Source organism: Hoplias malabaricus, chromosome 14, assembly GCF_029633855.1.
Source record: "Hoplias malabaricus isolate fHopMal1 chromosome 14, fHopMal1.hap1, whole genome shotgun sequence".
NCBI lineage: Eukaryota > Metazoa > Chordata > Actinopteri > Characiformes > Erythrinidae > Hoplias > Hoplias malabaricus.
This window is the reverse complement of record NC_089813.1, coordinates 2,367,950-2,392,430: the sequence shown is the minus strand read 5'-3', so window position 1 is coordinate 2,392,430 and position 24,481 is coordinate 2,367,950. Positions and strand designations below refer to the sequence as shown.

The 24,481-nt window shown below is 40.0% G+C and overlaps 3 protein-coding genes across 3 annotated transcripts in view; all 3 read right to left on the bottom strand.

Annotated features, from left to right (window-relative positions):
• Positions 1–24,481, bottom strand: part of LOC136666338 (H-2 class II histocompatibility antigen, I-E beta chain-like) — an 86,888-nt gene that overhangs the window by 34,460 nt on the left and 27,947 nt on the right. The gene's annotated exons all lie outside the window — the stretch shown is intronic.
• LOC136666346 (H-2 class II histocompatibility antigen, E-S beta chain-like) lies at positions 4,669–8,117 on the bottom strand. The gene is made up of 3 exons (XM_066644466.1): positions 7,841–8,117; positions 5,166–5,279; positions 4,669–5,070 (listed from the first exon to the last, which is right to left on the bottom strand). Exons 1-3 carry the CDS (start codon positions 8,070–8,072, stop codon positions 5,048–5,050), a joined length of 369 nt encoding a protein of 122 aa, XP_066500563.1. The 5' UTR covers positions 8,073–8,117; the 3' UTR covers positions 4,669–5,047.
• On the bottom strand, positions 11,502–23,295 carry LOC136666216 (H-2 class II histocompatibility antigen, A-K alpha chain-like). Its single transcript, XM_066644298.1, has 4 exons — positions 23,220–23,295; positions 14,721–14,927; positions 13,028–13,318; positions 11,502–11,810 (listed from the first exon to the last, which is right to left on the bottom strand). Exons 1-4 carry the CDS (start codon positions 23,272–23,274, stop codon positions 11,689–11,691), a joined length of 675 nt encoding a protein of 224 aa, XP_066500395.1. The 5' UTR covers positions 23,275–23,295; the 3' UTR covers positions 11,502–11,688.

Here is a 24,481-nt window from a genome sequence, read left to right as displayed (position 1 = left end):
CAGAATGCCCCTATTAACAGACTGTTTTTGATGAAGGCAGACCCTCTTACCACATTAGAGTTGAACTACTTTTGTACAGATGTCACAGACAGAACAGGAAAGGGTTTGAGGAAATGAAAGTAATGAGGAACCTCAGAGAAAATATATGTGGTAATCTTACACAATTGAGAATAAACCAATTCAGAAATTAACCACAGTCTCTCTTTCACACAAACAGTTACATGTATTATGTATTCTGTAAATATAAACAAATTTAGAATTTTAAACATAGAATTAGATTCATAAAATGGATGATATAAAGATCTGAAAGTCTCATCTTTCTTCTTTAGAAGTGAAAATATTCCGTGATGCATTTCCCCTTTTTTCTGCAGGTGTTTTAAACATCTCTTCTGTTTATTCGGATCATATTGAAACATTATAGCTTTCTTCAGCCTGCTTATGAACTCTTATGTTGATAACTGAGGGCAGATCTGAGTTCTGAAAAACACCACCACCCCCTACTAACCCCAGCACTAAAGAGAACACCGTTACGCTGCTCCACAGCCAAAGCTTATATCCTTCCACCTCATGCTTAAAGATCCAATTTACAGGATGCAAAGTTAATAACATGGAATTAATTAACTTCTTTTTTCTGTGATGTTATACTACTGTCACTCTGTAAAAACTGGAAGTTCAACTTTCAGAGCTGCTGTGATTGTAAATTGTGGCAAACAACTAAATACAACACTGTTCAGGTTTTGAAGAGTCAGCACAAACCAAGGGAAACAACAAACTCTTCTGCAGTCCCTGCTGCGTCTAAACCACTTTCACCAAGAGAACCAGTGACAGAGCCACAGTCGTGTTACATCATCAGTGTCTGGGGGAACGTTAATGTCACGATGAGAAGGACAAGGAGGTGAATGTTCACACAGGGAAAGACAAAAGCACAATCTGAAAATAAACACAGGCAGGTCACAGAAACAAAACCTGAAGAGAACTTGGGCATAAACAGACATCTACAAAAACACACATCTACACACAAGACATTAAACAGGAGACAAAACACTGGACGAGAGACTGAGCAGGAGATAAGAGACAAGACCAGAGCAGAAACAGGACTGGAGCAGAGACAGGAGATGAAACGGGATTGGACAATGGACAGATGACTGAAAGAAAGGGACTGGGCTGGGCAAAGGAACAGAGACCATCACAGGAACAGGGACAGAGACAAAGGTGGGAACAGGCAGAGTGATACAGACAGAGACAGGAACTAAAACAGGAATGGTCCAGGTACAAACCTGGTAGACTGGTAGGAGTTTGTGACATAGACTGTGAAACCAGCCTGGACACAGCTCTGGAAGATGACCATGGGGATGACACAGGAATACGAGAACCGCAGGAGCCACAGTCACTGGAGCAGAAGCCAACACAGGAGCAGAAGTGGTGGGAACCACAGACACAGGAGCAGAAGCAGCGGGCGCCGAAGTCACTGGAGCAGAAGTGGCGGGCACTAAGGTCACTGGAGCAGGGACAGGCAGCAGTCCTGCTGCAACTCCTCTAAAACAGGGGCACAGCTGATCGAATGGCAGGTGCTGTGGCTGCTTGAGGAGCAGGTGCTGGAGTTGGTGAGGAATTGGAAGGTCCAATGGGTGCACACATGACCCAGAAATCCCTTGATAAAGGTTCCTTATGATATACGACTGCTGTTAGCCCCACTTCTTCTGCCCCGAGGCTTGAGGTAAATAACACCAACCCTCAATGCCCCCCACAATTTCCATTAGTTACAACAATGAAATTACTTTGTGCAAACAACTTTAGATTTGAGCTTTTAATGGACAGTTTTACCAATGAGTGAGTGTTGTTTCCTGATTAGAGTGCTTGTTTAATTTTTTGATGTTGTTAAGTATTTTGTGTTGTAAGATGGTCTGGACATGGTTTTGTGTTGTACACGGTCTGGACTAATTCTTTTGTAAGAAAGAATGCAGTAATCCAAAGCTCTTTTAATTTATAATTTATTCCAAAAGAGAATGCAGACAATAGTCATTTATAAGATGAAGAAACATTGCATTGTCACACAACATAATGGGGTTTTCATGTGTGGTATCTGTAATGAAACAAATGCTCATCATACAATTAGTAAACTACTTACTAGCATTCTCAATATATAACACACATTATAAACATGTAACACAACAGGCTACAACACCACACGGGCAAGCGTTCATAAAGTTTGATGCTAGTCACTAATCTGAGAGATACATGTTTTTCATTGGACAGAGACGATATGCAAATTACAGTTTTGAATTAGAGTTGGTGAACTGATAACAGGTGAGTTTATCATGATCATTGTAGGAGCGTCTACTCTCTTACATATTGTTTATTGTGGGAGTATGTAGTTTAGAAGGCAGGCTCTGTCTTCAGTGATTGTGGATGACATGCTCTGACAGGACGAGCAGAAAAAATACATCCCACCGTCACAGACCCACGAGTTCACCTCAGCTGACGTCCAGAAATCCGTGAGAGCTTTGACTACACTGGTGAAAGACAGAAATAATTCATGCATCGATTATTATTATTTTTCCCCTAAATTCACCAATTACCAGCATCTCTTTCAGTTTCATGATGCTGCTGCTGTGAGTGTAAAGACAGGTAAGACATGTGACTCTCCACTGCTTCTTTTCAAACTGCTGCTAACATAACTGCACCACAGGAACTCAACACACTTGATGAAGAACACTAACAGCCCAGATGTGTTGCTCTGGTTAACAGACACCCACATATTCCAGCATCATGGTGAATGTTGTGGGGAGAGGGAGGGGCACATGTGGCACCTCTCAGGAGGTTTGTAAATGACACAAATCACAGGCTTTATCATAGCGTCTCAGTTTTTGCTGACAGTTTTCACAAGGGACTCACATCAGAGAATCAAATGAAGCAACAACCACAGAGCAGAGTGTTTCAGAAAAGTCCCCACTGGGATTAGACCTCCTTCACTGTCAGCCAATGGCAGAGCAAGAGTCCTGATGCATTATCAGTCTCTAGGAAAAATGAAAATGGAGCATGGCATAAAGTAACATTAAGTTTTAAAGTGTTGCTTACAACTGTATACAGTGTGTTTCATAAAAGTGTGTATATTGACTTTCAGAAAAACTTCACAATGTATGAAATCAGAGAAATACTGCTGACAAATCAAAGGTCATTGAAATCAGGGGATTTCATGTGAAGTTCATAGCCCTGGCCCTGTTCTACAAAAAATGTTCTGGGAACTAATTACATGGCACTGGACAGTCATTAATTATGATGTGTTGGTAAGTATATTATTTAATATATTTTAAAGGGAATGTCTGTGATCATGGGGAAACTCAGTTCTAAGCTCAGCATTTTTAAGGTGGAACAATGTGTTTTTAAGGTGGAACAACAGTTGTTTCTGGTTGAAATGTTACTTTTTATTCACTGTTTGAATTCCCACAGAAACTCATTTGTAACTCAAGGTGTTTTGTTTTGTAGCACTGTCGCTAATGCAGTTAGCCGTCTGAGTTTGGAGACATTTCCACCTTAAGTGAAAGTCACCTATTACTCCCCTATGGAGCAGGAATAGAGCAGCATCCTCATCTCGGTTCGTGCTTTTCAGCGTTTGGAGTCTCACCGTTGTCTAAAGAACAATCAAGATACCTCTGCATCTATGAAGAGAGAGAGAGAGAGAGAGAGAGAGAGAGAGAGAGAAAGATACACTCTGGTTTTTTACCCGTTTACAGACACTGTGGCTTCATAAACACATTAGAGTGGTTTCCAGACTGGAGACCAGCAAATGGCAAGGTAACATCTTCTGAATTTTATAAAAAGTGTTTTTTGATTATAATCATGAACTACACCTTTAATGAAGTCTGCCTTTATTCAGAAGTGGCACTTTTAGGTGCAGATGAAGCAGACTTTACTTGACTGTCTCTAGATAAAGATACTATTCTGTAAATGTTTCTGTTTATTAATAAAAGCAGACAACATTGCTCTAGTGAACATTGTTAACTAATGGTCTGCATGCTGGTCATGACCTTGGAATTAAAAGTACAATTTCTAGAAATTATTAAGTATTAAGAAGTGTTTATTGAAATCAGTGAAACACAAATATGTAAAACATTACTTCTTAATGTTGGACAAATAAAACCATAAACATTTTTCAGTTAAGAGAAACCTATATTTCTGATCGTAGCCTGATTCCTAATAAGAGTAAAAAGCTTTAGGCTTAATAAAAAAGGAACGGTCTGGTATAATTTCTTAAGAAATGACAAATATATCCACGTTTAATGATTAAATATAATTATTTTCTAAAATCACACTCAGTCTAGTTTTAGTTTTTGTTCATAAATATAATCAGCTCTAGTGAGAATGTCCTGTAAATGATTGTCAATACACTCTCAGAAATAAGGTACTGTACAGGTATATTATTGGTCACTAAAGGTACAAATCAATGTACCTTTAAAAGATATAGCAGTGGTTTAGAGTCCTGATGTGTTCCCTAAATGTAATATTTAGAGAAGGTAATCTTTCATTATAGAACTGTGTAAAATAAAAGAACATAATAAAAGTCCTGGAGATGAAATGAGGCGAATGAAATCAACACAATTTTGTGGCAACACAATAATGTTCCCTAATTAAAGGTAATTAAAGGTACAGAATATTTTCTCTTGGGAGTACAATCACAGGGACAGCAAAAGGCTCCAGTGTACAATCAAATCTTCTAAAACAGTCCATTACCTCATTAAAATCCTCAGAGTCATTTGCATTGAGCCACCCCCAAAACACACTCACCTTCACATGAAAAGAAAGAAAATCAAACCCAGACAGAAAATTGTATTTGCTTTTGATGGTTTCATAGCAATAACAGAGTTGATAGTATCTCTCAGAGACAGGTGATTAAAGCTGTGTAATGGACTCCACTGCTCCTCCACCTCAGTCTCCAGCTCAGCTCCAGAACCTGCAGCAGTTCAGAGAAAACAGCTCAGTGTTACACTCACTTTAACTGATCACTTCAAACTGAAGATTAAAACCACAGTGCAGCTCTCACCAGCTCTTAACTCGGCACCAGGATCCGCCCTGAAACACATCAATAATCACACAGTGAAATATATTAATACATTCAACCTCCAGATTAATGAATATCAGTTAAACTCTGTGGGGTCTCCACTCACCTGAGGATTTCTTCTTGTAGTAGATGAATCCAGCAGCTGAGAGGATGAGCCCCAGCACCAGCCCCGACGCTCCGATAGCGATCTTATTCCTGTCAGACTCAGGAAGAGAAGGATCTGTGGATAACAATTGTTTAATATTTGTATTTAATCTAAACTACTTCTGAAGAAATCAATGTACACAATATCTGCAAAAGTATTCGCTTGTCTGCCTTCGCATGCATATAAACTTGAGTGACATCCCATTCTTAATCCATGGGGTTTAATATGATGTCAGCCCACCATTTACAGCTCTAACAGCTTTAAAACTTCTGGGAAGGCTACCACAAGGTTTAGTAGAGTGTTTACTGGAAGTTTCCACCCTTCTTTCAGAAGCGCATTAGTGAGGTCAGACACTGCTGTTGGACAAAGCCTGGCCCTCAGTCTCCACTCTGATTCACCCCAGAGGTGTTCTGTCAGGGTGAGGTCAGGACACTGTGCAGATCAGACAAGTTCTTCCACAACAAACCCACTCATCCATGTCTTTATGGACCTTGCTTTGTGCACTGGTGCACAGTCATGTTGGAACAGGAAGGGGCCGTCCCCAAACTGTTTCCACAAAGTTGGGAGGACGAAATTATCCAGAATCTCTTGGAGTGCTGAAGCATTAAGTGTTCCTTTCACTGGAACTAAGGGGTGAGACCAGCTCCTGAAAAACAACCCCACAGCATAGTCCCCCACCCTCCACCAAACTTTACACTTTGCACAGTGCACGACTGAACATGATGCACAGGTGGAATCCTATCACAGAACTATGCTGGAATTCACTGAGCTCCTGAGTTTGAATGTTTGTAGAGGTAGTCTGCATGCCTAGGTGCTTGATTTTATTCACCTGTGGCCATGGAAGTGATTGAAACATTTGAGTTAAATTATTTGGAATACTTTTGAAAAGGATATTTCCAAGTTTTGAGTGAATAATACTTCAATACGTGTAGCTATAGAGAAGTGTGTAATATTAGGGGCGTGTCCCAAACACAGCCCACTACTTCTACTTAAATGATGATGTATATTTTGTTGTAAAACATTCAGACCACTGTGGTTTTTCTGAGCAAACAACCGGCCAACTGTCCGTGTGGACACTGATGGAGGACTGCTGAGCTCCTGCTCCATGCTTCAGACCAGCTGCCTTGGAGCTCGACATTGAAGTTTTCACTGACTCCTAACTATTATCACCAGTAGATTGACCAGAGGATGGTAGGTCCCCCGTGTGAGCCTTGGTTCCTCCTAAGGTTTCTTCCTCATTTCTGAGGGAGTTTCTCTGTGCTACTGTCACCCCCTGACCTCACTCTCCTGGGGGCTTTTACATTCTTTACATTCTTTACATTTCATGTCAAAACGTTGTCTTTACTGGAATTCTGTGAAGCTGCTTTGTAACAACATCAGCTGTAAAAAGCGCTGTACAAATACATTTGATTTGATGACAAGGCGGGACTCAGGCTGGGTTTGGGCGGATACAAGGGAGGAGATAGGAACAAAACAAAAACAGAGCCATGTGCTCCTTAGCATGTGGCAAACAAGGAAACTGAGACTCAGACAGAGCAAGAACACACGAAACAGTGCAAAAGTGTGACATTTACATGTTATTCCTGTGTCTGCGGGGGTTTCCTTCAGGGCCTCCTCTTTCTATCCACAGTCCAAGAACATGTGAACTGGTGACTCCAAAACTGTCCTGGTGAATGAGTGTGAGTGTGAATTAATGTCTGTATGTGTGGATATGGATGGTCACTCTATTCTGGATTATTCCCAGAGTCCCACCTAGTTGAGAGGATGCTGTGCTCATTTGGCAGCTGCTTCTCACCTGTGTGTGTTGACTGAGTGACTGAGTGTTGAGTGGAATGGTGTTCTGTGCAGTGTTGATGGTAAAGTGTCCTTGGGTATTTAGAAAGGTGCTATATAAGTTTAACAATAAATAAAAGAAGTAAATAAATAAAACAGCTGACCTAAGACCATTATGGACCACCAGAGACTATTCAAGGGTGAGAAACCCCTTCTTGAAGCACCTCCTAGACCAGGGGTCGGCAACCCGCGGCTCTTTGATCCCTCTAATGCGGCTCAGCTTTTGAAAATAATGAATGAGTATTTAATTTAAATGTATTTTATTTTGCTTCGTTCATTTTTAAAATGTAATTCTATGAAGATTATGGCGATCTTATAACATCTAAAATATTTTAATATTTAATATTTATTATTATTATTATTTTCATTACTACAAGGACATTGAGTATTTTACTTAACCTTCAACCCATTGTCTTTTTCTTCGGAGTTAAAAATGTTTTGTTGCATGCAGAAATGTTATTTCATTTTCTCTGCTGTCGTTCATTGATTTCATAAATGTAACACAGTATAGTTTGTTTATACAGAGCACAAAGGCAAAAAAAAAAAAACCTGTTATGCGCAGTTTTATTTCATTTAAAATTTCAAAAGGGTTTTGTGGCTCCCAGTATTTTCTTTACTGTGTGAAACAGGTCCAAATGGCTCTTTGAGTGGTAAAGGTTGCCAACCCCTGTCCTAGACTGTACTATGTTAAATGTTTCACAAACACATCCTGGATAAATTGCTGCTCAAACAGCTCATGAGCATGAAGTGGTTCAGTATTAAACAGGTTTTATTGGTGTGTAATAATCTCATTCTGTCCTCACCCCAGTCATAGGTCATAGGTCCTGAGAAGCTGGCGTGCTCCACCACACAGGAGATCTTCTCTCCAGATCTGGGGGTGTACTCCAGGTGAGAGTGGACCTGGTAGTACCAGTCTCCATCAGCCATCTCATCAGTGGCAGTCACATCAGTGGTAACTTTTTTACCGTCTCTCTGCCAGTACACATCGATGGCTGGAGGGTAGAAGTCATATGCGCTGCACATCAACATGGACATGTGCGCGCCTCTGGGCTGCTGTTCTGCCTTGAGTTCCACCCTTGGCCTCACTGCATAACACCAGAGATATGACCAATACTTTAAGAAGATACTCATATTCGTGTGTTATTATTAGTGCAATCAAACAGAACAGGACTAAATAGGCATCGTAATCTTTCGTAATCTCAGTGAACCGACTAATGATGTGATTCCTAAAATATATCCACTTTGCACAGTTCACATTCAGACAGTGTTCTGGGTGTGTGTTCACGTTACAGAACTGTGTAAATTAACCCAAATTCTCACTGGATTTTTCTGATACATTAAAATATCTGATACATTACATTATCCCTTACATTTAATATTTTACACATAATCACTTTTTTTTAATGTGACAAATGATATCATTAATGACTCTATGACCGTGTCCTGCTTTATAAGCATCAGTAAGTATTTTAACTTTTCTGATCATTACTTTCCTTTTGAGTTACAGGTTCATTGTTTCAGCAGCAGAGAGTACTTATGATCATTGGTAATTGAGAAAAATTTGGTGATCCTAAGTTGTTGTTTTAGTACATTAAGCCACGTTAAGCATTTTTATTTTTTTAAATGCTTATTTCCCCCTAGTTTTATATGTTCATAAATGTTTAATTGTGTATAAAACATTCAGTTTAAGACTAATAATTTAGTTAAATATAGTTTTAGAACAACTTTGTGTAATGCACATTACAAATATTCAAGCAAAATATAGGATTGATGTGTTGTACTTGGAGGCTTTGATATGATAATAGAAGGTACTTGGTCTAAAAAGTTTGAGAACCACTACTTAATACTGATATGATACCACAGCTGGGGTTAGTCGCCTTTAGTTTAATTTAAAGCACAGTTTCAGGAACAGGGTCTTTCTGCTCAATGCTACTACACTGAACTCTACTGAACTGAATGTGTAATTGGCTCATTAGGTTTTTCCACATATTTAATTTCATTTTATTTTATTATAAGATTAGTGTACAAAATTAATGAGTTCATCTAAGACTGGAAGAGTATAAACATATAATCTTTAGAGATAGTTATGTTAAAACTACTTATGTGATCTGTTAGTATTTTTATCATCCGCGCCAATGAAATAAAAATTAAAACAGGATGAACAGAAATATTTTAAGCAACAAAACCAATGATCACATTTAGTGTTATTTGTTTATATAATTCATATTAATCTAATGAATCTTATTAATTATTTATATTTACACAAGTCAAACTGAAAGAGAGGGTAACATCATTAAAAAGTGAAATTTTACACCAAACTTAAGCTCTATTTTGTAAGATTAAGGAAGAGCAGAGTGGTGTTAAAGTGTGTGTTAAAGCTGTGTTCAGAGCTGAGTGTAAAGGAACGGGTCAGTGGTGGTTCAGTTGTTTCTGAGCTGCACTGATTCACACTCACCTGCATTCTCCAGAACATCAGAGAAATCAATCTTCAGGTTGTTTCTGCTGTAACTCTCCAGTACTCTCATCTGTTACAGTGTTCTCGCGTCTTTTAATAAGAACAAACTTCAGTGTCACTCACCTGTTTTATCCAGAATATGAGAGTAGAATGTTGGTAGGTTGTATTTGCAGACTCTCTCCACTTCACCTCTCATCTGCTGTACCTCAGGACAGCTTTTCCAGTATTTTGCTTGTTTCACACCCGTACTCACTGAAGCCGACAAACTCCCCCACAGTGCTCTTAAACCATGCATACGGATCCTTATTGAAATAGATTGTCCTAATATATTCCACATCGGTTAGATCTGATGAACTAGAGAGATATTCATCTATACCATATTCATAATATCCACCTGTCAGCGCTGGAGAGAAAAAAGAAATATTTACAGTTACAATTAAGTCTGTGTAAGAAAATCATATAAACATGAATACTGTATTAAAGCAACATCTACAATTGTGGGAAAACACTGTTCTCTGGTTTGTTTATGTTCAGAAGTCTTAAGGTGGAACAGTGTGTTTGAGGAGAAAAACGACTGTTGTTTGTTGGTGTCTGAAGTGTAAATTGTCTGTAAGTGTTTATTCACTGTTTGAATTCCCACAGAAACTCATGTGTAACTCGAGCTGTTTAGTTTTGTAGCACTTTCGCTTTGTGTTTACTTTCATGCAGTAATGTGTCTGCATGGGTTTCCTCCGGGTGACTGTCTGTGAGGAGTGTGGTGTGTTCTCCCCGTGTCTGCGTGGGTTTCCTCCGGGTGACTGTCTGTGAGGAGTGTGGTGTGTTCTTCCTGTGTCTGTGTGGGTTTCCTCCGGGTGACTGTCTGTGAGGAGTGTGGTGTGTTCTCCCTGTGTCTGCGTGGGTTTCCTCCGGGTGACTGTCTGTGAGGAGTGTGGTGTGTTCTCTCTGTGTCTGCGTGGGTTTCCTCCAGGTGACTGTCTGTGAGGAGTGTGGTGTGTTCTCTCTGTGTCTGCGTGGATTTCCTCCGGGTGACTGTCTGTGAGGAGTGTAGTGTGTTCTCCCTGTGTCTGCGTGGGTTTCCTCCGGGTGACTGTCTGTGAGGAGTCTGGTGTGTTCTCCCTGTGTCCGCGTGGGTTTCCTCCGGGTGACTCTCTGTGAGGAGTGTGGTGTGTTCTCCCTGTGTCCGCGTAGGTTTCCTCTGGGTGACTGTCTGTGAGGAGTGTGGTGTGTTCTCTCTGTGTCCGCGTGGGTTTCCTCAGGGTGACTGTCTGTGAGGAGTGTGGTGTGTTCTCTCTGTGTCCGCGTGGGTTTCCTCAGGGTGACTGTCTGTGAGGAGTGTGGTGTGTTCTCCCTGTGTCTGTGTGGGTTTCCGCTGGGTGACTGTCTGTGAGGAGTGTGGTGCGTTCTCTCTGTGTCCGCGTGGGTTTCCTCCGGGTGACTGTCTGTGAGGAGTATGGTGTGTTCTCTCTGTGTCTGCATGGGTTTCCTCCGGGTGCTCCGGTTTCCTCCCACGCTCCAAAAACACACGTTGGTAGGTGGATTGGTGACTCAAAAGTGTCCGTAGGTGTGAGTGTGTGAGTGAATGTGTGTCGCCCTGTGAAGGACTGGCGCCCCCTCCAGGGTGTGTTCCCACCTTGTGCCCAGTGATTCCGGGTAGGCTCTGGACCCAGTGCCGCCCTGAACTTGATATGGGTCACAGACAATGAATGAATGTTTGTACTGAAACTGAATGTTTGCACATTTTGAAATGACTGAAATTTACTTTGTGATAACATTATAAATTATTGAGATGTATTTGTATATAAAATGAAAACTGTCCCCTTTTTTAATTGAATCAACACTTAAATGTATTTATATGTCTATTGTACATTTCAATTTAACTGCATAATGAACTGAAAATTTATTTCCAGTCATCAGCTTACAGAAAAACTCTTAGTAAACAGAGATTAATTTAACACAGACACACTATTAGTTTTTTATTTACTTTAGTTAAAAAAATTATTTTAGCTCATCATGATATAACATTAAAATATGTAACAGAAACATTATTTAAGTCTCAGTTTCCTTTAGTAGACTTTAGATGTTTGTAGATTATTGATGACATTAGGCTGTAAAACAGAATAAAGACTAAATTACAGAACATTTATCAAACTGCAGGGTTTCAGATAAACACACAATCACATCACTGACAGTTTACAGTTAGAGTCTGATTCTGTTACAGTTGTTTCCTTTGATGAAGAAGAAAGTTCCCACAGTGACTCCGAGCAGTCCTCCAGCCAACCCCACTCCACAGAACACACCGGGGAGCTCTACATCAACTTCTGTGAGACACACACACACACACACACACACACACACACACACACACACAGTTCAGTTGCAGTGAAGATGATTTCTGGCAAATTAAACATTACAAGAACATTACAATAAATGACTGATAGCAAGGACATTACACCTCACATGAACATTTTAAATTTCAAGCCAGTTTTGAACTCTGAATTTTCTGATACAGAACAGAAATGCTGCAGCATTAAAGGTGAAATGGAAAAGTTAAATTGAGGCCTCTGGCCTCTGGACATTTTTGACGATTCACACATGGAGCACCAAATCATACTAATTACTGTGAGTAGAGAAGAAATCCAAAGTGAATCAGAATATTTCGTTAACATTAGTATTAGTGACTGTAGAATATCTTCACATGCAGCACACAGTGCTGAGGGTCACTTCCATGTAATAATCTGAGTCTGCTCTACTGCAACTTCTTTCATCTGAGGTGGATTTAACACACACTTTGTTACACACACGCACACACACACACACACACACACACACACACACACACTTTAAATTAGACAAAAATAGAAAAAGAAAAAAAAAGTATGATTTCCCATTGAAAATAAACTTTTGCAATTTGAGCCAAATCACTATGGAGTGAATTTTGTGTCAAAAGTTCTATAAAAAACAAAAATAAATCTGAAAGCACAATTCCTAGATTCAAGAGCAGAAAGTATGTGTTGTGAATGTAGTATATTTAAAAGATACTCTGTTACCTTTTTGCTCTTTGAAGTTATTTGATACTGATTTATTTGTATTTTGCCTTATTTTATCTTTATTTTCATTTTTGTGTATGTTTTTTGGATTGAAAAGGCATGAATGCTGGCGGGGTGGGGCGTGGTTAGGTCCCAGAGGCGGGTTCAGAGCACCCATCAGTGACCAATGGAGATTCAAGGTGAACACCTTCCTTTGTTTCAGAATGTTTATGTTCAGAAAACATAAACATTAAAAGCAAAGACTGGGAAAATACAAACAAAAATCAGTATCAAATAACTTCAAAGAGCAAAAAGGTAATCAAGTATCTTTTAAATGTACTGCATTCACAACATATACTTTCTGCTCTTGATTCTAGGAATTGTGCTTTCAGATTTATATTTGTTTTTATGGAACTTTTGACACAAAATTCTCTCCATAAATCAACACCTGGCTTTGGGCACCATCACTGAAATCCACTAACAGACACAGGTTAATAATCAGGTATAACTCTCCCCCCACGTTCTGGTCAGTGCTCTGTCCAGGGCTGTGTGCTGCACACTGCAGGAGTAGATGTCCCCCTCCTCTGGAGTGAAGCTCAGGGTAGAGACCAGTTTAAAAGTTCCATCCTCAGTGTTTATGTAATATCTGCTGAGACTGGCTTCATCCGTCACATTCACATTGTTCCTGGTCCAGGACACTTCCACATGTGGAGGGTAGAATCCAGTGATGTGACAGATGAGGGTGTTTTTAGAGCCTAGCTGTACACTGCTCTTGGTGTAGACTGAACTCTGAGGGGCAACTAGGAGTAAAGTTATTCATATAATTATTTACAGAAGTTTAGAATTCCAAATGAATTCAAATAAAAACAAGTTCAATAAAATATAGGCAACATAAAGAATACATCATGCTTGTATTTCAAAAAATATTTTTGTAATATCATTTTCATTTAGGGGGCTACACAGTGGAGCAGCATGTAGTGTCTCTGTCAGAGCTCCAGGGTCCTGGAGGGTGTGGGTTCTACTCCCGCTCCGGGTGACTGTCTGTGAGGAGTGTGGTGTTACATAAGCGGTTACAATGAATGAGTGAATAATTGAATAATTTGCATTTATCAGATTTGTTTATTTATAAATTATAGGTAGGAATCATATGAAAGCTATAACTCTTTTCATTCAAAGAAAATCACTTTTGCAAATTGAAACATTTAAAGAATATTTTAGGTAAAAATATTCATAATTCATGGATATCAAATATTTACTCATTCATTCATTATTTGTAACCCTTATCCAGTTCAGGGTTGCGGTGGGTCCAGAGCCTACCTGGAATCATTGGGTGCAAGGTGGGAATACGTATTTTATAATAAAATATTCTAATATGATTTTAAAATCCCAAGATATGAATACAGCGAAATCTCAAGTTTAAAATAAGCTTTACTTCAATATACGTAAATATATCTGTTTATTTACAGCTTACATACACAAGGTACACATTATTTTAACAACAAATAAATTCTCATTTTACTTAAAGGAAGGCTAAGATTTGTTGGAATGAAATCAAGGGCGACAGGAGGGGTAGGGTAGTTTCCACACTCCTCCAAAATTTACATAATGAAGTTTCTGCAGTGCTGAGCCTGTAATATCATCGACAGAGGGTCTGTTCTCTCTGTTACAGCATCACAATGATTCTGAAGATGTAATTTTATTGTAAAAATATTATGTGTTCCTTAAAAGCTTAAAAAACATGTAAAATACAACTAACAGCTATTAGCTTTTTCCTGTTACACATTACATAAATAAAATAGTGTTTGTTTAGACAGATTTGTTAAGCATTACACTCTCTACACTCTATACACCACTTAAGATATGAAAACTATGTAATGCATATTTAAAAAAAATCACAAAATATGACAACCCCTCTTTTGTGTCTCTATGAACATTTTAATCATGGTCATTTTATCTCTTTAGTATTTAACAGCTTAAAATACCAACAATAAAAAAATAAATATTTTGAAACATGAAGGAAATACCACACAGAATTAAACTATGATGTATTTTTTACAGGTTTTAGTTGCTATGTTGTTGTTAGGCTGTTGCTAAGGTGTTGCTAGGTGACACAGGGTCCCTGATATATGTCTGATTTACTTGTGAGAACATTGTGAGGTGTAGTCTTGTTCATGTCTCACCTTTTGGAATTGAGGGGTAATTATAACCTTTTATAGCAGATTTTTATATCAGAAACAGCTCCCTCATAGGCTCCTTCTTCATAGGAGAACGGATCTACGAACTGAGGCAGAGTCATCACTCCTTCCTCCAAACTGAAATCAGCGTGCCACTTTTCTTCTCCATCGACTCCATAGATCTTCTCTCTTTCTGAGTCTGAGCAGAACGTTAATGCGAGATCCTGGTATTTCACTGGAGAGAGAGAGAGAGAGAGAGAGAGAGAGAGAGAGAGAGAGAGAGAGAGAGAGGAAACTATATAGTCACTTCTGGGTCAAAGGAAGGTCTATCCCTACAAAGAGACAAAGGGTAAAAAATGCCACTTATGGAACACACTTTATTTATAAAATGCAGAAAAATACAGCCTCTTTGCCACTTGAACGCTGTAAATGATGCAGAAATGCTGCCTTTTCGGCCGTAACGACACCAGGGTTCAAAACGTCATTTTTAGTGCTTTAGGACGGCATTTTTTATGCCGTTCTTGAGCCACTCTGACCGTTTTAAAAGTAGTGTGTTTTAAAAGCCCATCAATCTGCACACTATTTACCCAAACACTGAGTGAGAAGATCAGCCCTGCTCCATTCACTAAAGCCCTCATTCATCTGCTGATAACCCTTCTGTGGATGGAGTCTGTTATTCTTTAAACATTTCTTTATATATCTTTTAACTTGCATGTTAGAGTGTTTAGATACAATACAAATCCTTCTCAGAGCTTTGAGTACAGGGAAGTGCCTTTAATTTATGCGATCTTTCGTCTTTATATACTTCACTAAACAAGTGGATCACTCTGGATCACTCTGAGGGACAGTGAGTGTAATCAGTGAATGCTCAGGTGTTTTACCTGTAATAAAGCTAGGGTAGGTGATTTGTCTTAAAATATTTTTGTTATATTTCTCAAAATACTCCTAACATCCTGATGGCAGCCAGTAAGGTTAAAGATCTGATGACATAAAGAGAGAGATCTGTTGTGTGTATAAGCCAAAAAATAGCACAAATTTTAAATATTTCATCCAATCATTTCTTTCGGACTGAAGAAAATGATTGAACGACTTCTCGGCCCAAAATCCATGCCCTCACACTGGATTGTGTATTCATTTGCGCATGAGCAGCTACACACATACTAGCACCACTGAGCACTGGAAAATGGTAGAGAAACCAACATGCGCTAGACAACAACTAAGGAAACGAAAGTCAGTGGCAGTGATGGTATTCAATAAAGAGAAGTTGGATAAAGCCAGAGGACAAACCAGAGTAAATATCGGTGAAGCTTTCCAATGGTGGAGAACTGTAGAGCACAGAAAGGCATGGCAAGTGATGCAGAGGCAGCAGTTTTTCTACTAGACAGGTAAATACATCATTCATTCATTCATTATCTGTAACCGCTTATCCAGTTCAGGGTCGCAGTGGGTCCAGAGCCTACCTGGAATCATTGGGCGCAAGGTGGGAATACACCCTTGAGGGGGCGCCAATCCTTCACAGAGCAACACTCAGACCTACGGACACTTTTGAGTCACACCTACCAATGTGTGTTTTTGGAGCGTGGGAGGAAACCGGAGACCCCGGAGGAAACCCACGCAGAAACAGGGAGAACACACCACACTCCTCACAGACAGCCACCCAGAGGAAACCCACACAGACACAGGGAGAACACACCACACTCCTCACAGACAGTCACCAAGAGGAAACCCACGCAGACACGGGGAAAACACACCAACTCCTCACAGACTTATCGAACCCACAACCTCCAGGTTCCTGGAGCTGTGTGACTGCAACACTACCTGTTGCTTCACCGTGCCGCCCGTAATTATATGATTTATGATCAATTTATCATGTGGGATTTGTGTGTGTGTGTGTGTGTGTGTGTAAAAGTTAATTGTAATAGTTATGTAGCCAAAATAGCTGCTTCTTTGCTTTGGGCATGGCATCAAGCATTTCTGGATTTAAATCCAGAATAGAAATAATAAATAATAATAGAAATAAAACTAAAACTGAGCTTCAGGGCTGAAAACAGAGACAAACCTTGGGTGAATCTAAATTTCTCCTTCATTCCACCCCTCCTCTTTCTTTCTCTCTCTACATTTTCTTTCTCTGTTCTGGGTTTGTTCTGTCTGGACTGAAATGTTGATGAGCCGAAGAGAGCTGGAGAGCGAGCGAGAGAGTGCGAGATTGCTAATGCTTTTTGCAGCAGTGATTTTTAGACCAGGTTTCAGGAACCCTGCCAAGTCTTGATTGGTCCTTGGGGCTTGAGGGTTGCCCTGTCCTACTGCTTATTGGACGTTCTTTAGACCAGAAGCTCCCTGGAGTAGTGACATCATATTTTATTTATGACAGTTGACAAGACAAAGACTTAAGGAAGATTCCTGTTGAAGGAGTGTCCAAGATTTCTGAATCATACATACATACATACATTTTCTTTTCCGCTTCTCCATTTCAGGGTCGCGGTGATTTCTGAATCATGCTCATGCAATATAAAAGATTATATGTTAACACGAAGTAATATCATTCAGACAAAATGATGTTTTGCATCATTCTGAAACAAATAACACATATAGCATGTGAAACTCTTGGTGGTTTCTAAATGAAGTTCATACAAAAGGTAATTTTAAACATATGATTATAATTCCAGTTTTGATTGTCCAACTGGAATTAGGTTTTGCAACATTGTTTACCATGTGATAAACTTTTAAGGAAATTAAGGGATTAAGTAATGTTTGATTCATTTAGTTTTAACAGCCTTTATAATGTGTGAGTGGAAATTGAATTAAAGTTGATATCATGTGAATCTTTGCGTCTCTCTGCATTCTACTGAGTGGAGCTGGTCTCATCATAAATAAGCATATTGTCGTTTTTATGATTCTTTGTGAAGATGTTTTGGGGGTGAAAAGAATGACTGAGAGTTATGAGAGCTCACTGATAGTGACCAGACAAAATTTCTGCAGATTAGATCCCAAAAAGTCAGATTTCTTATTAGGAATTAATGCACATTCATCATACTACACTACAATGGTTATTTCAGCAAGAAAAAGCCAGGCCTCATTTTGTACATGCTACAGAAACTCGTCTGTGTAAACACAGAATGCTTCTGCAGGACTGACCTGTCTGTGATTTAGATCTGTCTCCTATGGTCATCATGAAAACCAGAATCAGGAAACAGAGCCACTGACTGTTGAGCAGCTGACGTCTTGTATCAAGTGAGAATGAGCCAAAAGGAGACTTCAGATAGAGAAACTTTAAAATAGGAATCCTCAATTCCCAAATGATTAAACAGTGTAATAAAAAGGAAAAGTGATGTGACACAGTGCTAAACTCACCTCAGTCTCAACTTTCTGGAGTGTGTTTCAGGCTTCAAATTTTAAATGATTTAAAGAGTAAATGTTAAGTTACTTTCTGAAATCAAGGTGTTTGGTGAAAACATTGGAAATATGTTCTTTGTGCTGTATCAGTTAAATAAAGCTTTAAGAGAATGAACACATCACAGAGTCATGATTTTGCTGCATTTTATAAAAATGTCCTTTTCTGGAAAAGGGGTTTGTACTCTCCCTCTGTGCAGTGATCTTCAAAAGGAAGATAGTTCAAACTGTTACTGTTTCTCTCATCAAACAGAAATCACTAACAAATTCTCTGATAGAAAGAATGATAGTGGAAGAGAGAGCGAGAGAGAGAGAGAGAGAGAGAGAGAGAAAGAAAGAGTTGGTGTGACAATGAGAAGAATTGAGAGACTGCACTTTCTCCCTGAATACAGAACATGACACAATGTTATTGTCACATCCTGGCCCTGTCCTGTCTGTTTTCCCCACCATGTGTTCATGTAGCACATGGCTCTGTTGGTTGTTGTTCCTGTCTCCGCCCTAGTCCTGCCTTAGTCCTGCCTCTGTCCAATTGTCTCCAGGTGTTCCTCATTTGTCTTGTCCTTATATACCCATGTGGTTTAACTGCTCCTTTGTCTGGTGTTGTGTGTGTAGATGTGTGTTTCTGTGCCTCTGTGTCTTTCTGTTTACAGGTATCTACCCCAGTTCACGGCTCTTCCCTGTCTGTCTTTGTTTAGTTCGGTTGAGTTTAATCCTGTCTGTATTATGTCTTTGTTAATAAATTCGTCCTCCCTGCTCAGCCGTGACAGAACACCAGACCATTATAATGGACGTAGCAAGGAATACGTGGGTTGTCTGTACCATTCGTCTGACCCCCTTTCGCTCTGGTCCTGGCACACCCATCGGATATGTGGAGAAGGAACCAGCGCCTTCCAAGGCTGCAGAAAGCATGAAGGGCAGCATGCTTGAGTCTCCCCCTCGCGGGAGGACTACCCCCTCAGGTCCAGGGAAAATTTTGGGGGGGCGTTGAGGGTTGGTGCTGTTAGCCTCAAGTCTCAGGGCAAAGGAGGTGAGGCTAACAGGGGTGCATTTCGTGAGGATCCTTGTTCAGGTGACATCTTGGATTTCCTCATGAATGCGCCCTTTGGATCTCTTGAACCCTCAACAGTTCCAGCACCTGCCCCTCGAGCAGCATGTGCCCTTCGAGCAGCCCAAGTTCCTGCCTCTGTGGATGTTGTTGCAGGACCTTCTGCGTCCGTGGAGATCGTTGCAGGACCCACTGCCTCTGTGGACGTCGCTGCAGGACTGCATACTGCTGCTGCTCCAGTGTCCGCGGTGCCTCTAGCCGCTCCTGATCCAGTGAAGGTGGCGAACCACGCTGCTCCTGTTCTCGAGGTGGCAGTATCTGCTGCTGCTGTTCCTGCAAAGGTGGCAGTCCCTGTAAATGTCCTGGTCCCAGTTCCCTTGCCTAGTCCAGTCCAGTCTCCTGTTTTGTCTCGAGCCCAGTCCCTGTTCCCATCCAGTGTCCAGTCAAATGTCCTGTCCCCTGTCCAGTTACATGTTCCTGTCCGTCTAATATTCCTACTCCTGTCCAGTCCCAGTACTTGTCTCCTGTTTTGTCATTAGTCCAGTCTCCTTTGTTGTGTCCAATCCCCATTCCAGTTCAGTGTCTTGCCTCCTTTTTTCCAATCCTGTCTTGTCTCCATTTCAGTCCAGTGTTTCATCTCCTCTTGGTTCCTCTTGTCAGTCATTTGTCCCATCTCCTTCCCAGTTTGGTTCTGTTTGGTCATCTGTTTCTGGTCCTGTCTTGTCCCGTCTCCTGCTCCCCTTTGTCAGTTGCCTGTCCAGTCTCTATTCTAGTCTCTAGTTCAGTCCCCTGTCTGAGTTTCTGTTCTGTCTAGTTTTCCAGGCTCCTCTCCTGCGTCAGCTCCTGGGGGGTCTAGCACTAGAACTACCAAACCGCTGCCATTTGGCAATTATACCTTTAAATCCCAAAGAACTGCCATTTGGCAGGTGTGAATAGCTCTTCTTGCCTCCAGTGTTATGTAAATGAGGCCATTACATTTGCAAGGAGACACTCTACTACAATCTACACTCTTCTCTGCAACAAGTTGGTGAACCCCCACCCCCCAAAAAAGTCAACATTACCAGAAATTTAGATTCAAGGTAGTTTTATTGATATATGCACAGGAAAGAAACATTTTGCTTTGTTTCCCTGTACAATAAAATAGTAATAAAGGAAGTAATAAAAGATAAAAATAAGCATGCAACAATATGATAACAAAAGTATTCATAAATAGAAATGTAAACTATACAGAAATATAAACTATGCTAATAAGCCTATTTACATACAGTCATTGTGCAGTAGTGCACTACATTGCTTGTTGTCAGACTGGTATGAAAATCCAATAGACTCACCACACTTGTAAATTGTCTGAACACACCTGGCACTGCCACAACATCTCCTTTCTGCATTTGCCACATGTGAACCTGTCGGTCTTCCGGCCGAGCAATCGTTTTGCTAGTGGCAATGAGGTGAAAAAAAATTGTCTGTGGTAACGGTTCTTCCTTTGTCCATAAATGGTTCCATAAGCTTCATCACCACATTTTCTGATAGTTTTCCCCCTTGGGATGACTGGAGTCTTTGCCAAGATATGGGATGATGTTACATACATACTTGGATTTCAGGTCACATGCCACCCAGAACTTTATGCCAAACTTGTCAGGTTTTGTTGCAATGTACTGCAGAAAACAGCAATGGGTCTTAGTTGGAAAAAGTTGCTCATCTATGGTGATATGCCTTTCTGGGTTGTAAGAAGTAATGCAGTTGGCAACGAAAGACCCCCAAACATTGGAGACTGCAGCAAACCAGTCATTTGCAACTCGTTCACTGCGTATGTCCTTGTCATTGAAGCGTAGGTGCCGCATGATGTCCTGGAAGGCGGACAATCCCTCGCAGGATGAGGATTGCAATGAACGCCATTAGTTCAGGGAGGGCCATGAACCAGTTTCCATGCTCTGTCTGGCGTGCATGCTGGACAGTCCACTCCTGTATGTTCTGAAGCATTTCCAGAGAGATGAAACAGAGGAAACTCTGTAAGCGACTCGACACTTTTCTTCTGGCAAAAGCAGTTGGCTCTCTATCCATGGGATTGCATTTGATTGGGCTGTGATGCAGAGGTCTTCTGATCTGTTCTTCATGTGTGGTGACATGGATTTTTATCCACATGGAGGTTGATACATACATAATCATTATCATCATCATTCACGTGATCACCCACCACACCCATCCCTGTTCACTGTTACCTCCATTGTGTATATTTGTAATATTGTACTATAGTGAGAAATGTTTATTCTATTTTATTTCACTCAGCATGTAGCCAGATAGGCTATTTACTTTGGTGCAGTTTATTATATAAAGTTTATGCACTTTATTAACAAGTTTTCCTATATCTGCAGTCATCTTTCTCTTTATTCTAAAACTGACACAAAGACATTTGAACTATAATTCCAAAACATCTCAAGTCTGCCTCCTTTGTACTAATTTTGGATTGTTTTCTCACTGATGATTGGTCAAAATAACTAAAGTTCAGATTTTTTAACCATTATTTTAAGTAATTTTGTCTTTTGAAAAACTGCCAATAGGTAAAGATATGTTTACATAAATTTATACAAAAAACAACCCTCAGCTACTTGTAAAAAGCACATTTTTACTTAAACTTTTTAAAACCCAAAGTAAAAGAATCTTATCAGGACATTTTGTCTTGTTTTAAGTCAAATTATCTCACCCCATTAGCATTTTTTTTCTTGACAAGTAAATATGATTCAAATTAAGATAAAATACTATTTTTGAGCAATTTTTACTTAACTGATTTTTTTATTTATATTTTTCAAGGTTTTTGTAAGTTTCACATCAAATAATATTTCATTAGATCAACGAATATAAACTAAAAAGCTTAAATAATTCTTTATTGTGTGTATTCTAAATAAACAAGTTTTATTTCATCATATTTTTAAAAGATTATAATAATAATTGTTATTATTATCAGCAGCTGAGAAAACTGCCAAAGTACCAAAATATTTTTTATTTGTTGAGATATTGTCCATATTTGCCCTGAACTAAACTCCTGAAAGTCTGTGCCTGCTGTGACTGTCAGAAATGTATCAGTCAACATAGTTCACACTATCACCCATCCCCCCCATTTAGCACCTAGCAGTGGCTTAATGTACATAACAAAAGATGGCCTAATGGGATGCAAATTACCCCAGCACTGCCATTTGGCAGCCTCTGGTAGAAAAAGGGGTCATATGAAAATCCTGGTAGTTCTAGTGCTAGGTATACGCACCACGGGAGTTGCACGTTTAGGAAGGGCCATCTGTCACATCCTGGCCCTGTCCTGTCTGTTTTCCCCACCATGTGCTCATGTAGCACATGGCTCTGTTGGTTGTTGTTCCTGTCTCCGCCCTAGTCCCGCCTTAGTCCTGCCTCTGTCCAATTGTCTCCAGGTGTTCCTCATTTGTCTTGTCCTTATATACCCATGTGGTTTAACTGCTCCTTTGTCTGGTGTTGTGTGTGTATATGTGTGTTTCTGTGCCTCTGTGTCTTTCTGTTTACAGGTATCTACCCCAGTTCACGGCTCTTCCCTGTCTGTCTTTGTTTAGTTCGGTTGAGTTTAATCCTGTCTGTATTATGTCTTTTCTGCCCATGTTTATTCTGTTTATATCTTGTTTTCATTTTGTTAATAAATTCCTCGCATTTACATCCGCCTCCTTCGTCCTCCCTGCTCACCTGTGACAGTTATGTTTTTATGTAAGTAATATTCTATTCAGCACAGTGTTTACATGTTAATGTTTATGCTTTAATCCAGGCTCCATCTTTTACTGAAAATAATGTCTATCTATTTATTTATATTAGATGCATGTTAATGTTTTCCTACTTCACTTTTATTTTATTCTTTTTTTCTCTGTTTTAATGTTTGAGTGCAGTTTTATAAGTGTCAGTCTTAATGTGATGGTGATGTACAGTAAAATACAGAGTAATAAACACTACACTCTATAATTATTATAAATAATGAGCCAAATCCAGCTCCTTCTAGTTACACTCAACTACAGTAATAACACAGTAATTACACTGTAACAAACTGTTCATTACTGAAGTGTGAAATATTAATGTTCTCACCTGCAGACACAGTGTAGAGCAGAGCTGCGCAGACGAGGATTAAACACAGCTTCATTGTGATCAGCTCAGAGGCCACACACTCACACAGGAGAGAGTCCAAACTGAACACAGTCTCTCTGTGTCTCTCTCTCTAACTCCCACAGCTCAGGATCATCAGCCAATAGGAGATTTACTTTCACTCTGACTCTGTCATCTCCGGGTGATATTAGTTTTCAGCTTCTCTGAGCCCCTACTCTCAGCAGGACAGTCTCTCAGAGCATTTACTCACATTATCATGTTTATATTTCTATACCGCAAGCGCAATCACTGGGCACAAGCCGGGGTCACACCATGGATGACTGAGCCAGTCTCTTCACCTGAGCCCTGTTCAAATGTGTGGAGTGACCTAATCACTAGTGTGTGTGTGTGTGTGTATTCACTGACCCTAATCACTAGTGTGTGTGTGTGTGTGTGTATTCACTGACCCTAATCACTAGTGTGTGTGTGTGTGTGTTCATTGACCCTAATCACTAGTGTGTGTGTGTTCATTGCCCCTAATCACTAGTATGTGTGTGTTCATTGACCCTAATCACTACTGTGTGTGTGTTCACTACCATGGATGGGTAAAATGTAGAGGGCTAAATTTGCATAAAACATGTCACTTATTCACTTCATCAAAGTCACTTTAAGAACCCCTGATCTACAGGATTTAATCCCAAAGTATTTCCATTACACAGATAATTTCACAGTAGCTGCAGAACAAACACATGCACAAGCTGAATCAGGTTTCTCTGAAGTAATGAAGCACAATACTACTACCACTACAACTGAATTAAAATAATAAAATAATAAAAATAATAAGGGCGGTACGGTGGCGCAGCAGGTAGTGTCGCAGTCACACAGCTCCAGGGGCCTGGAGGTTGTGGGTTCGATTCCCGCTCCGGGTGACTGTCTGTGAGGAGTTGGTGTGTTCTCCCCGTGTCCACATGGGTTTCCTCCCACAGTCCAAAAACACACGTTGCAGGTGGATTGGTTACTCAAAAGTGTCCGTAGGTGTTAGTGTGTGAGTGAATGTGTGTGTGTGTCTGTGTTGCCCTCTCCAGGGTGTATTCCCACCTTGCGCCCAATGATTCCAGGTAGGCTCTGGACCCACCGTGACCCTGAATTGGATAAGCGGTTACAGATAATGAATGAATGAATGAATATAATCTATTAAAATGAAATCCTATATATTTAGAAATGAAAGAAGTTCTATTATATTGATTGCTTGTCTGTGACAGTTC

Excerpts from the sequence above, each read along its gene's own strand:
- LOC136666346 (XM_066644466.1), bottom strand. The coding sequence starts at position 8,072 with ATGTCCATGTTGATGTGCAGCGCATATGACTTCTACCCTCCAGCCATC. Across the intron at positions 5,280-7,840 it reads ACCTATGACCTATGACTGGG|ATCCTTCTCTTCCTGAGTCT; the intron begins GTGAGGACAGAA and ends TGTTATCCACAG. Across the intron at positions 5,071-5,165 it reads CTACAAGAAGAAATCCTCAG|GGCGGATCCTGGTGCCGAGT; the intron begins GTGAGTGGAGAC and ends GATGTGTTTCAG.
- LOC136666216 (XM_066644298.1), bottom strand. The coding sequence starts at position 23,274 with ATGAAGCTGTGTTTAATCCTCGTCTGCGCAGCTCTGCTCTACACTGTG. Across the intron at positions 13,319-14,720 it reads AATCTGCTATAAAAGGTTAT|TTGCCCCTCAGAGTTCAGTC; the intron begins AATTACCCCTCA and ends CTTTACTCCTAG. Across the intron at positions 11,811-13,027 it reads GACCAGAACGTGGGGGGAGA|AAGTTGATGTAGAGCTCCCC; the intron begins GTTATACCTGAT and ends TGTGTCTCACAG.